This window comes from Chelonoidis abingdonii, chromosome 1, assembly GCF_003597395.2.
Source record: "Chelonoidis abingdonii isolate Lonesome George chromosome 1, CheloAbing_2.0, whole genome shotgun sequence".
Classification (NCBI taxonomy): domain Eukaryota; kingdom Metazoa; phylum Chordata; order Testudines; family Testudinidae; genus Chelonoidis; species Chelonoidis abingdonii.
This window is the reverse complement of record NC_133769.1, coordinates 200615915-200630531: the sequence shown is the minus strand read 5'-3', so window position 1 is coordinate 200630531 and position 14617 is coordinate 200615915. Positions and strand designations below refer to the sequence as shown.

Below are 14617 nucleotides of genomic sequence, written 5' to 3'. Positions count from 1 at the left end.
TGCTGGCTGATGAGTTTTGCCCACATGCTCAGGGTTTAGCAGATCGCAATATTTGGGGTTGGGAAGGAATTTTCCTCCAGGGCAAATTGGTAGAGGCCCTGGAGGTTTTTCGCCTTCCTCTGCAGCGTGGGGCATGGGTCACTTGCTGGTGGACTCTCTCTGCAGCTTGAGGTCTTCAAACCACAATCTGAAGACTTCAATAACTTGGACACAGGTTAGGGGGTGTTACAGAAGTAGATGGGTAGGGTTCTGTGGCCTGCTTTGTGCAGGAGGTCAGAGTAGATGATCATATTGGTCCCTTTTGACCTATGAGTCTATGAGTGTATGAGCTCCAGGGAGGGGATAATAGAGGCCAAGAATACCATGTGGAACTTGGAGTGGGCTAGAAAATGGTTTAGGCTCTGCAGGTCCAGGATGGGCCTGAGGCCCCCTTTGGCCTTCGGGATCAGGAAGTACTCTGAGTAGAACCCCTTGCCCTGGAATTCTACTGGTACTCTTTCCACCGCCCCCAGGTGTAATAGATGGTTCACCTCCTGCCCCAGGAGATGGGCATGTTCCGGGTCCCCAGGGCCTACAGGGAAGGGTGGGTAGTTTGGAGGGGGTGAGGTGAACTGCAACCTGTAGCCCTTGGAAATGGTCTGAAGACCCACTGATCTGATGTGATACAGGACCACGCCATGCGGAAGGCAGACAAATGATTGCAGAACACAAACTTTATTAATTGTGGGGTCTCCCTGTCAACAGGCCCGGTGCCCTCCTGCAAATAGTCAAAACTTCCTCTTTCCCTGCCTCTTTCCCTTAGAGGGCCCAGGCTGAGGGGCAGAGCAGGACTGCCACTGAGACTGGGGTTTTTGGTCTCTCAGTCTCTTATACGGGGGCTCATATCTGCCCTTGCAGCTTGAGCTGACGGTTGCGGTTTGGCCTTGTCCTTAGCTGGAGGGACGTAGAGGCCCAAGATCTGCACGGTGGTGCGGGAATCCTTCATCCCATGCAGCCTGACATCCATCTGGTCCGCGAAGAGCACCTTCCAATCAAACAGGAGGTCCTGCATAAGGGACTGGGCCTCCGTCGACAGTACAGACAGGAGGAGCCATGATGCCCTGTGCATAGAGATTGCCGAACCCATCGAGCGGGCTGCCATGTCGGCTGTGTCCGATGCCGCTTGCAAGGCCGCTTTCGCTGCTGCTGCCGCCCCCTCTTCTAGTAGCGCCTTAAAGACCTTCCTGTCCCAGTCTGGGAGGAGAGGCTCAAACTTAGGCAGAAACTCCACAGGTTAAAGTTATATCTGCTCAGTAAGGCCTGGTGGTTAGCAACCCTAAGCTGGAAGCTTGCTAAGGAATAAATCTTTCTACCAAAGGAGTCCAGTTGTCTGGCATCCTTATTCTTGGGGGTAGGTGCAGGTTGACCCTGACGCTCTCTGTGGTTTATCGACTCTACCACAAGTGAGTTAGGTGCCAGGTGGGAATATAGGTACTCATGGTCTTTGGCGGGCACAAAGTACTTCCTTTCAGCCTTCTTGGAGATTGGCGTCAAGGAGGCAGGACTGGGAGTTTGCCACAGGGTGTTGGAAATGTTGGCGACACCCTGGTGCAGGGGCAAAGCTATGCGGCCCAGTACCGAGGGGGACAACACGTTAAAGAGGGAATCTGAGGGGCCCTCCATTTCCTCGGCCTTCAGCTGAAGGCTGGATGCTATTTGCTTTAGTAGGTCTTGGTGTGCCTTAAAATCCTCCTGAGGGACTGGTGGCAGAGGCACAGGTATGGTGTCATCTAGTGCTGGGGAAAGAGCCAGTGCGGAGCCGTGGGCCTCGGCCTGTACCAGGGGGTCGAGCCCTAGATCAGAGTCCAGGCGCGAGTCTGCCGATTCGTGGCCCACCGATCTGTCTCTTAGGCAACCAGACGAGGCTGATGGAGCCTGAGATGCTCCGGCAACCGAGCAGGCTCCCTTCTGGGCAGGCATCTGCGGCCACGGTGCCCACTGGCACCACTGTCCCAGCCACGGGGCCCCTTGCCACTGACCCGGCTGAGGGCCCGGTGACAGTAGCTGTCCTGACTGAGCTGCACAGGCCAAGGATGAGTGGCTGGGTGCCAAGGCCGAGCTCATCATTGAGCGCACGGTCTCACGGGAACAGTATGAGTGGCGGTGCCTGCGATGCCGCCTCCCTCAGGACCTGGACCTCTAAGTCGAGGAACGGTACCCGCTTGAAGAGCTGCTTTGGTACCTATGCTGGCGGCAGGAGCTCTAGTGCCAAGGCATCACAAGAGTAAACTCGAGCGCAACATCTAATTGAGCGGGAACTGGAATGAGAATAATGACGCCTATTCCGTTGAAACTGGCTATGGCAGTCGTGTCATGAAGGGAAACATTTCCGGCGCCTCTCTCGATGCCTGTATTCGTTGGCAGGCGGCGTAGAGGATCCCTGAGACTCCCATCCAGGTGGTGATCAGGACGGTCTGGTTGGCGTCGAGGGAGGGTGTGAGCTGCCGGACGACCAGTCTCTGCATGCTGAACGTTATGGGGAGTGGTCCTCGGAGTGGGAACTGCGATCCGCAGGAGAGGCTTGATGGGCACCCAAAGGAGGTGTGCCCCGGTACCGGGAACCCATCACCAGTTGTGCACCTGAAAGCAGGAGACTCATAATGTCTTTTGCAGTCTGCATTACCTCTGGCATCGACGGCATCCGTACCGGTGGAGAAGTGTGTGTGGATGGCGCCGGGCTGCTTCGCTTAACACGAGTCAGAGGCCTTGAGCCCGTGGGCTGCCTGACATGGGACCAGCCTCCCCTCTTTCCCTGTCTCAGTGCCGCTGCGAGGTAGGGCCCTTTTCCTGCTTCTTGGAGGGGGAACGGTGCCAGCTAGTAGATGGTGCCTCGCTACGTACTGACAGTGTAGCGGTGGGAGCCGAGTCCGCCCAGCGCACCGCGCTCCCGCCGCCACACTAGAGTTGGGGCCAACGCCGATTACATCAAGAGAGTCTAACATCTCTCTCCGTCTTGGTCTGCGGCTTGAATGACCTGCAGATCTCACAGCATTCGCTGATGTGAGTCTCACCCAAACAGCAGAGACACTCAGTGTGTGGGTCACTCCTAGGCATAGAACGGTGACAGGAGTCACACGACTTGAAGCCTGGGGCATGGGGCATGCCCCGAGCCCACTCTAACACGGAAGTAACAATCCACGAACGGTACCACTAAGGTTGAGAAGAAAAGGCTGCAGTAGAGCTGGAGCACAAAGTTCCAACTACCTTCACTGGCAGCAAGAAGGAACTGAGGGTCGGGGGAGCGCATGGTCCCCCTTATAGCGCGATATACAGGCGCCACTCCAGGAGTCGCTGTGGTGCTCCCCCAGTACGGGTACTGCTAAGGGAAAAACTTCCAGCACCAGTGAACATGGTGAGCATGCACATCTGCTGTGGAATACACCTTACCAATCACTCGAAAAAGAAGCAAATGTACTTCCATTTTAAAAATAACACCAAAACAATCTGTGTGTTTCTATCATTGCACTATTTGCCAAATAAGTTTTCTTTCACTTGTGTAGAAATACAAGTGTATGTTCTTATACAATTCATTATTATACATATACACACATGTAAACAATAAGCTAACAGCTAAATTCACATCTCAGAAACACATAAGTGGCTCCCAGTGATTGTACTGGGAACCCAGGAGTATACAGAGAAGAATTTGGTTCCAAAAAGCCCTCAGGCACATCTTGAAATATATTTGATCAATCTATCCACAGCTGATATGTTTTAAATAAAGTATGTGCTCTTTATATAAATAAAATGCAGCACGTGCTTTGCCCTGATACTTCCATCTGGCTTGCAATTCAACTTGTCTATTAAATTGGTAAATGCAATTTAAAAAAAAAATAAGCAAAACCAGACACAATATAAATTGCCCATGTAATTCTGGGTTTGGAAACCATTTTTAATAATACAGTGACCACCACCATCATAACTCTGAAAATCAGAAAGAGGTATTGGGAATATTTTAATTTATCTTATGTTTATTAGATGAAACCTGCATAATACTTGCATCGCTGTAATTTCTCCCTTCGGCAAACAAAGGAAAGGAAAAGGGAATCCTAAAATCAAAGGGGCCCTGATATCTGGAGTGGATTCCTTTAAAACCCCGGCAAAAAGGATGGAGATAGGCAACACCTTCTATCTATTGAATGAAAAGTATCGTTGTGACCACTGAGAGGGAACCAGTGAATGTAGGCACTCCCCATCAGTCAGCGTCCTCATTTACATGACCCATGTCTTCTATCTCCAGACAGACGAGTACTAGCAGATTGCAGCTGACAACAAAACCAGAGTGGCTTTTCCCAATAGGGTTTTTTTTAGACTCCTAGGTCCCAACACGAGGATGAAGCACAGTTCCTGAGGGCAGAGAACATTTGTACAGTGCCTAGCACAGTGACGTGACTAGGGATTCTAGGCGCTACAGCAATACAAACAATAAATAATCATCAAAGCCAGTGGTGTGCAGTGATAGGCCCAGAGAGGCATTTCTTACACAAAGCTCTCACTGAAGTCTGGATAGTAGGATTGGGCATATAACAGGCTAGCAGTGTTCCTGTGAAACCAGGACCGTCCTGAGGGGCGGGTGGTCAGGGCAGCCAACATCCAGGAGTGCCAAATCCCCATTTGTTGTCTTTTTCCTTTTGTTTGTGGTTTTTTTTTGGGGGGGGGGCGTGGGGGGCTGGAGAAGGGTATGCAGAATGAAGTGATGAACACCACAGTTTTCTATCCTGGGCAACAAGACACCTAGGGCCAGCCCCACCTGAAACACTTCTCCTAAATGTTAATTAAACATTGATGCAAAACCAAATACGTTGTGGGTTTGGGATGACATTTTTTGGCTTTTGCTTGCCTAAAAGTGCAAGTTTTCTAGTTTTTGGTTTTGTTTTTTTTATCAAGTGTTGAAAAACTTGAAGAAAATAAAATCTTCACCAAAATTTTTCATAGGGAAAAATACCCATTTTTCAAACAGCTCTGCTCACAGCCTGTCAATGAACCTGGGCTGAATGCTGTCTAATTCTGGAGTGACATTGCTCAAATGCAGCGAAGGCTGCCAGCTTGGGCAAGTTACTTAAGTCCTTGGTTCTTTGGCTTCCTATTTGTATAATGGGGATGATAATACTCCTGCATCCCAAAGAGCTCTGTTCTTCCTCTGCAGGATACATGCAACACTGATTCCCTTCAATCATGCAACACCGATTGCCTTCAATGGGAGCTACTTGTATCTTCGAGTGGGAGACTAGCCCTCATAAATATTGTGAGGCTTAATTTATAAATTCTTGTGAAGTGCTTGGACAGAATCAGCTAGAAGATGTTGTAGAAGAGCTAAGGTGTTTTTTTTATATCCCTAAGAAAATTTCATACAGCCCCATGCAGCCTGTATTACAGCAGAATATATCTGAGGAACACAATAGCTTTAGTGACTAGCAGTTATTATGAACTCATCAGTGTTGGGAGTGTTTTCAAAGTCAAACTGAGGGGTTCAGAATACCTGAATGGACAAGTGGAATTCGCTGTCTAGAACATTCACATCCCTAACTTGTATTCTTCACTGTCACTGAGGTTCACATTTAGGCTTACATGTTGGGGGTATTATTCTGACCTTTCTGTCCATTTGTTCTGTGCGAGCAGATCAGTCACTTCTTTTTGTTTAAAGAACATGCCCAAACCTCCCTGCAAATTCTTTTGAAATGAGTCATTTGGTAGCTTTCTCTCTTGTAAGCAAGTTTCCCTATTTCTCTGGGCTTGGAATTATTTCTGTTTTCCCCCCAGAGCCAGAAACCCATCAATTTTATTCACAATCAGTGGGAAATTCTTAACTTTAGACCGGTATCAAAGTATCATCATAAAAAGCTCTACCTCATAGGCATCTTGGTTCCCCTTGTATTTTTCTATCTGGTATAGCTGGTTCCTGTAGCAAACATTATCATGGACATCTGACTTCTGCTGAAGACGGAAAAAAATAATGTGAGTTAATTAGAGTCAACGAAACTGATAAACTACAACCTGCTTGGCCAAATTTCAATGGAGTCGCACTGGCTTACGGCAATGATGGATATAGCCCATGATATTTAAATATCATTCATGCTGATCTGCAAATGGCCAGTGAGACATCATTATTAAAACATCTGAATGGTCTTTCTAATATAACTATTCTCTGAGGAGGAGTGAAGAATCCATGGCCATTCATCAGACAAGGAATCTCTCTGAGATAAAAGAGAAACTAATAAGCTGAAAGGAAAAACCCATAAAACCCTGCACCTTATAAGCAGCCTTGTAGATACTTACAGCTTCCTCACTATTTACATCTCAGACCCAGATTGTGCCTCGCTATGCACAGATACCAAGGGAAGACAGAGTACAAGGCGTCTCGGCCCCCTGCAGGCCCCATACACTTGTGCAGGGGCCACCCATTATGTGGCTATAGAGCACTAAACTACCAGTGCTGGCAGTGCTAGGCTCCCTTAAGCAGGCAGGGAGGGGTGAGGTGGGGTGGAGGCAGGGTGATGACTCCCACGCTCCTTACACCCAGCCTAAAAGACTGCACAGATTGTGCTCGTTCAAAGAAAAGTGTTAGGATGGCTACTCTAGTGCATACTTCCCCACTGTTATGGGCTCAAATCATGACTATGTGGACTACGAGTTTTGCATTGTTTTGATGTGAAAACAGGAGAAACTTCCTGGTTTCAATGGCCCTTTGCTTTGAATCCAAACCTCAAAGTCAAACATGGGAGGGGAGCAGTGCGGTGAGCGGGGGAGGCTGGAGAGGTAGAAGTGACCCTAAGGAGACTGACACCAAAGAACAAAGAAAAGTGTTTGCAAGAACACTTGCAAAGTGAAACTGCCATGTGAGGGAGACCCTGGGGCTGCAACTGCACTGTCAGTCTCTTAAGTCACTTACCGCTCCTCTCATCCCCAGTGTAGACATCTATTGAAGCCAATGGGAGGTTTGTGCAGAAACTGAATGCAAAATATGCCATAAAAATTTACACTGCAAGAAACCTGCAATGCAAATTGGACAGCAGGATTTTTGGCCCAAGGTCTTATGCAAGAGCTATTTGGTATTAATATCTTGTGCCATGGGCCAAGAGGGTCAAAAACTAATCAACAAACTCTACATACATATTATTTTTAAGTACAACTTTTATCTTAAAGTTTTCACTTCACAGCAAACAAACATATTTTAATGGCTATTCAACTGTCCCCACCTCTCCTGCCAAGAATCACATTATGTTAATGGATATTTCTTAGTAACAGAAGAATTATATCTAAAGAGCATAAACCCGACACAACTCTGGGACAAAAATAAAGCCTTACATGGCAAGGACTTTGCTCCTTCTCAGGTGCCTCTTTGTCCAATGCCTACATTTGGAAACCATGCACATACAACCTACAAGCAATTCTTTCCCATGCATGGGAACTTGATCTGAATTAACGTTATCTATTTACCAGCATTATCTCCCTTTCACAACTAATGTTATATGAACAGTGAATCTCAAGGGGCTACACTTCACTAAGCTAAAGACTCAGAATCATATGTCAGTGTGTGGGGAAAATGTTGCATATTACAGCAGTCTTTTTATATTTATTATTATTGTTGTTGTCTTAAAGAATCAGTATCAAGCAATACTTACTCTCAGGCCTGTCAAATAGCGCTCTAGTTTCTTATTAAGTAGAAAGTAGATGGCGAGAGTGTTGCTTGCCCGATTAGAGAGGACAGTGTTGATCACATCACTGTTCTTGTAGCCCAGCTTTTCAGTCATATGGAGCAGCACACTTTGGCTGAGGTCTTCTAGGTGAATTCTACACAAAGAGAGACCAGACAAATTATGCTTACCACTCTCCAGATGAGACCTTAGAATGCTTGTTAGCAATGAAGACACCTGCAGAGTATACAATAGAGATCTGAAGGCCATTATATACCTAAGTAAAGCAAACATGACTAGCCTTACATTCTTGTGAAGGTAGCTCTAGTTCAAAAAGCAGCCAAAGATTATTTTAACGATAAAGAATACCTTCTGATACTTTAACTCTGCATATCTTCTGTACTCAGGGATTTGGGATGCAGTTTTCAGACCTACCATGCTATGCTGTGTTCCATTGAGATCTGACAAACTAAAAAAGGTCAAGGCTAGTTACTACTTGGATGGTAGACTGCCAAGGAACAGCTCCAGTATGCGCTGCAGGAAGTGACATTGATCATTAAATAGATGGCATTCTTCCCTCCGAGTCAATAGTGAACCAATGGCCCAGCATGGTGTTAAGAGGCACTGCAGTGCAGCAGATGCCACAGTTTGATTAAGACATAAAACCCAAGGTCTTGACCACTGTAGTTACTAAACACCCCCTGGCTCCTTTTGGAGGAGAAGAGCTAAAATCCAACTCAGCTAGCTACATTCTCCTTAGCTATATGTTTCTGTTCTTTCCATCTTCATCTGCTATTGTTAACCACTGCTTGGGTGTTTCTCCTTGCATTAAGTAGCTAGCTAGAGTGTTTCATCCCACAGATCTGTGTATTTCAATAGTAGATGAAGTGAGCTATATGTAACATTTCTATAGCAGTTTGTTAAATGTGTAAAAGTGCTTTGAGGTGGAAGGCACTATATAAAGCTAAGTTACACATAAAATATGTGTGTGTTTGCACACGCTCTCATTAATGGACTCATCTGAGTTGAGGAATGGATAGCAATAGCCTTGTGCAGTTATAACAGTCCCTTTAGCAGTGCATTGGAAGGTCAGATTTTCCAAAGAGCTCATTTAGACTTCTAAATGAATTGGCCAGACTTTCAGGTGTGCCCAGCACCCAGTAGCTCCCATTATTTTAAAAAATAATTGTTTTTAAAAAAAGATATTCCTTGTTCTCACTAGCTATTTTAGCCACTTATTTAGGTGCCTTACTAAGAACTGCTGGGTGATGAGCATTTGAAAAATCTGACCTCTACTTTTAAAAGGTTCATCATTTCCCATCTCACCCCCTGCATCGCTATTTTTCAGCCGTTACTGCACGTGAAATGGGGCTGGCCATAGCAGGACTCTAAATAATATTCAAAATTGAGTCTGGTAAATCTTGACTAGCAAATGTTTCCCTTTGTTCACTATGCTTATTAAAATTTATTTTGTACTAAGGGACTGCTTTTAGGGGTTTTTTTTTAAAGAAGTTAATAAGCAAGCTGTATCTGCTGCTGTATGGGAAGTAAGTCTGTCTTCTGGATAGCAAAAAGAACCCAGGTAATTGTTGTTGGAAGTATTCTGTAAAATGCCAAGAATTTTTTGTTGTCAGAGAATTTCTTTAATAAAAGCAAGCTTCGAAAAAGGCAGGGAGAATTATTTTATGAGAAATCTCCTGTATCTCAGTTTCACATCCTCCCTCCATCTACTCCTTCTACTGACTCCCTATCTAAGAAGCATTTAGTGATGTCCATAAAAGGACAGAAGGGGTACCTGTGAACACAATACATTGCTTTTTGTTAGTTCAGTACAAATAGTGGTTGGGATGAGAGTGGAGATTTCTTGGTGATTAAGTGGTGGATAAGAACTATGGTGCATATCCTGCTCACACACACTGGCATACATCCAGAGGAACTTTTTCAAAGTTGAATTTAATTATGTTACTCCAAATTTACACCAATTCAAATGAAAGCAAAATATGGCCCTAAATATTTACAATCAAGAGGATTTTTCTTATCACACTATAGTATAGCAACTTGCAGGTAGGTCAAGTTTGGGACCTAAGCTAGTTAAGAACAAAAAAGCACTATAGCCCAAAGATAGAAAAGCAATAATCTACATGACTATGGAATTCCACTGACTTCAGCACAAAAAGTGGGTCAAAATACACCTGGGTCTAATTTTCTGATTTTTCAGAGAGGCAGGTGATGAGAAAAACTGATTTTGTACATACAGTAGAACCTCAGAGTTACAAACACCTTGGGAATAGATGTTGTTCAAACTCTGAAATGTTTGTAACTCTGAACAAAACATTATGGTTGTTCTTTCAAAAGTTTGCAACTGAACATTGACTTAATGCAGCTTTGAAACTTTCCTATGTGGAATTAAAATACTGCTCTCCCCCCCCCCCTTTTTTTTTTTTAAGTAGTTTAACTCAGTACTGTTCTGTATTTGTTTTTTGTTTGTTTGTTTGTTTTGTTTTTTGTCTCTGCTGCTGCCTGATTGCACACTTCAGGTTCCAAATGAGGTGTGTGCTTGCCCAGTTAGTTTGTAACTCTGAGGTTCTACTGTAATATTTATTGTAAGGGTGATTTTTTTTAAAAAGGGATATCCTTTTAAACTAGACTATGTAGAATATTTCCCCTCCCAGCTAGTTCTTCCATTCTTTCTTGTTTTTTAACTGTTATTACATTATCGGATGATAAAATCTAATTGTCCTTAAAGCATAAAAGTTTCACATTGATTTTACTTAAGAAGTGTATATATTTTAAGAGCTGTAAAAGGCACTTATTTTCTTCTAACATCCACCCACCTACACCTCACTCTCTGTATTTCAGGACTCTGGCTTTCATCTGTTCTTATATTTAAGGTTCCTTTGCCTTCAAGACAGAATGATTAGTGGGCACTTGGTAAATAAAGGACATTGCACTGCTCTTTTCTTTAACATATTAGACTCCAGCTTCCTTTACAAGTCACCTAAATAATTATACATATAATCAGTTACACTTGTGACCAAACTCAGAAAGAACACTTCCAATACAATCGGACAAAGTGCAACTCAAGTGCATGCCGGGGATTTAAAAATATATATAAATATAAAAGTGCATCTACAAATGGAAAAGAGTTTTAAATCACATTTATTTCAAGCCTTCTTTGTGTTGTTTTTAGTGGTGATAAGACTAAGAGTAAGAGTATCAAGTTACCCACACAGCTCTCAGTTACAGTTACATTTGCTTAACAGATGCCACATTTAGTAGATTGATTAAACTCATTATGACAGTGATTTAATTAGCATAATGACTCATTCAGTTTACACTTATTTTCCCTTTCTTTAACACAAAATGTTCATATGTACCATATTTTAGCACAGTCCAATGCACCAGGATTCCTCAAATCTGCCGTGTATGTTTTGTTTTAGCTTAATTAGACTTGGTATCAGGACAAGAATGCTGAGACAATGACTCATCTCATTCTCTGCCACATCCCTTGTAAACCAACCGCTCTTATATGCCTTCTTTATATTCCAGCCATGAATGTAGCCAATCACGTTTCCCTGCACCACAACTCTGTGTTCTCCTGTATGCCAGCCTAATGATTCATTGTTTCACCAGATCTCTCTTATGAACTTCCTTTCCAGAATAAAAGACCTCAATCTCACTCAAGTTCTAGCCTCCCATTTTTCGAGAACTAGAAGCTGCTATTCTCTTTGTGACTCTAGGCTTGCTATCCCTGGGCATAAGCCCACAGCTGGTGCTGACTTGTGTATTACACAAAACCTATTACATTTTGACTAGTGGCTACATCCACAAAGGGGATTTAGACTTGTAATTGCAACACCTAACGTTTAGACGCCCTGCCACATAAAAGAATCCATAGGCCTGAGGTAAGTACTCAGGCTTCCTGTACAATGCATGCGGAGAGTTAGGCACCTAAGAATGGAGTTCACAAAAGTCATCGTGCTGAGCTGCTTAAGCTAGCCAGTAAGGAATGCTATGAAGAAGGGAGTGGCCAAGCCCCTCAAAATCAGATAGCTCCCTAACTGTGGGCTGGTGGGATATGCTCACCTCCACTCAGGATTCTCACCATGATCCCTCTCCTGGAGTTAAGCGCCTAAACCAGATCTGCTCTTTTCCACAAAAATAAGGAGGCACCCCCTATAGCCTTCACCCAGAATGTCAGAGAGCCAGGTTCAAATCTTCCCCTCTGCCTGATTTGGAACAAAGACTTGAACTGGATTCTCACTGCTCTGGGATGTGGGGGACAGGAGAAAGGGGCGCAGCTAATCACTTAGCTACAGAATCATTCTCAGTCTGTGCCTGGCCCAATGAATGTTTAAGTATATTGTACAAAAACTGAACAGCTTAAGCAAGAGAGAGCCCCACCCCAGAGCTCACCAGGGAGTGGGGAGACCTGGGTTCAAGCAGAGCAGGGATGTGAATCTAGACCTCCCACATCCTGAGTGAACATATAAAGCACTGAGCTATAACGCACAAGGCAAAGGGGAGGGGAGGCGGGACACACACCATGCACTCCTCCTCTGATTGCAGGCTTTGTGTGAGGTCCAATCCGACAGACAGCCTGTGGAAACACCTACTGCATCAGGCAGTATGGATTAGGCGTGAGCTAGACACTGAGCAACTCAGCAGTGTCAGAATGTAGCTGGCACTGCGCACGTCCACTGGCCGAAACTTAGGTGCCAACAGCATAAGCAGCAGGGGTTTTGAGGATGTAAATTTTGGACTTAGGTTCCTAAAGTGACATTTAAGCACCTAAATCCCTTGGTGGATCTAGCCCTAAGTGTATACCAAAAATAGCACTTTTTTTTTTCCTGGCTGCATATACAGTTAACCATGAGATCTACCATCCACCTGAACCTGGTCATATGTCTCTGTGTCTATTGAGGTGTTCAAGATCAATACTCATCTAAGCAGGTTCATCTAACTCTGATCCTTCCCATAACAGTTACCATAATAATATTGTATTTATCACACAGAATCTGAGCTGGCATTTTAGAAAGGCAGTAGCTTCCAATGACATAGTAATATCACTCCAACAGCAAACAATGCACTGCCCCCATCAATTCTGAGAGGATCCAGGAGTCAACTAAGTATGTGGTCTTGATCTTGGGTCACCATGTAGCAGTATGGCATCTTTCTGCTAGTTTAAGGAAGTCATTTTGACTTTTGTACTAAGAACTCTCTCAAAACTGATATCATCTCCCATTTATTTCAGGTCCAGTCCTGAAATAAGCATAAGCAGTCCTTACTCATGTATGTAATCCCAGTGAGTTCAATGGGACTTTGTTATGTGAGTAAGGGTATGCAGGATCAAGCTTCTAATGGTTTAATGTGTTCTCACATTTGCGAAGTATTGTATTAATTACAATACCTGTTTGGATAAGTGACATTATATGGTGCTTTCCCAGGGTAATTCTCATTAAGCCAACGATTTGCTAAAGCTTGCTGGATGTTTGGTCTCTTTGCAGGATCTGGCTCTAGCAGAGATTGTAGAAGGTTTATGGCCGCTGTGAAGACATTAAGAAAAGACAACAGCTGTGTCATATGCTTTACAACTTAACTTAGCAACTGAGTTACTATGGCAAATAACCTTACCAAAAATATACTACCAAGCAACGGTTTCCTTTCTGATGTGCTCTAATGTCCCTGAAAAAATTATCTGATAAGGAGTTAATCCATATGTAAAATAAATAATGTTTTATAGAATCATAAATGAAAAGAGAAACAATTATCTGTGTGTGCTCTAAAGGTAACCTTCATGCTTCCAGAAAAAAACCCAGCAGGGTGAGAGGCATTTGTTCCAAATTAGCCCCAAACCCTGACTCAGCTCAGATAATACTATTCTAGACCAGAGGATCATAACATGTACCAGATCTAATTTTCCATTAAAAAAAAGGAAAAAATCTCTGATACAAATCTAATCTAGAGACTTCCCTGTGCAACATATTTCAATAACAAATTGTCTGGGACAAACAGTAAGAGAAGTCATCTGGAATTTTACCTGTCCAGAGATTTGGCCCAATATTAAACATGAGAGATGAGAGAACTTAGCCCCAGTTCAGTAAAACATTTTAGCATATACTTCAATGGGACCTAAGCACATTCTTAAGTGCTTTCCTGGATCAGGGCCTTAGCATTACACTCATTTCTTCATTATTTAAATATTCCCTCACCAATAACATAAAGGGTTTCTTCCTTATACATCCCTTCAAATATTCAGCAGAAGTATAATGTTAGAGGCCTAAGGTGCAATCTAAAAAAGGAATTGCATGCCTCTGGTGCAGGGCTGAGCAGCCTCAACTCCCATTAACCTCCAATCAGTACCAGCGCTCAGTATCACACAGCATCAGGCCTGGGGGACCAAATTAGTTTCTCAGTTAAAATGGTGCATCCATACTGAAATCAATGATAGGAGACTCTGACCCAATTAAAATAGAGCAGTAAACTTAGTGGGCTCATTTCTATTTTCAGATATGAACACCTGTACTTCCATTGATGGCAAGAGAGTTGCAAGAGAGAATCTGAAGGCAGAATTGGGCCTATGTTTTGACTCCATTCCTTTCAAGTTTTCCATCAAAGAATCTCAAAGTGCTTTACAAACATTCATTGACGTCGTGCCTCTGAGGCTGTTAGTTACAAGGAGAGATAAAGCGACTGGCCCAAGGCCACACAGCAAGTCAGTATGTGAACTAGAAATTTATCTCCGTTTTGACTAGTCCTATATTTTAAACTCCAGACCATCATGGCTAAATCCTGCCTTCTGCTTGTGCAATCTTAAGGAATTTAATATGCTCTCTACAATTCTTCATGGAACAGATACAGAAACCTAATGTTGGAAATGGGTTTTTTTAAGATTTTGTACGAGACCACCCAAGTACTTGCAGTCAGCCTCACGTACGCAGAAA

General features: G+C 43.9%; 1 protein-coding gene across 1 annotated transcript in view; it reads right to left on the bottom strand.

The window, feature by feature from the left end:
• The window catches only part of HUNK (hormonally up-regulated Neu-associated kinase), a 97930-nt gene that overhangs the window by 16305 nt on the left and 67008 nt on the right, over positions 1-14617 (bottom strand). Inside the window, exons 6-8 of the mRNA XM_032798287.1 lie at positions 13084-13219; positions 7662-7830; positions 5887-5970 (exon numbers count right to left, since the gene is read on the bottom strand). Coding sequence (XP_032654178.1) covers positions 5887-5970; positions 7662-7830; positions 13084-13219 — 389 coding nt within the window. The remainder of the gene's footprint in view (positions 1-5886; positions 5971-7661; positions 7831-13083; positions 13220-14617) is intronic.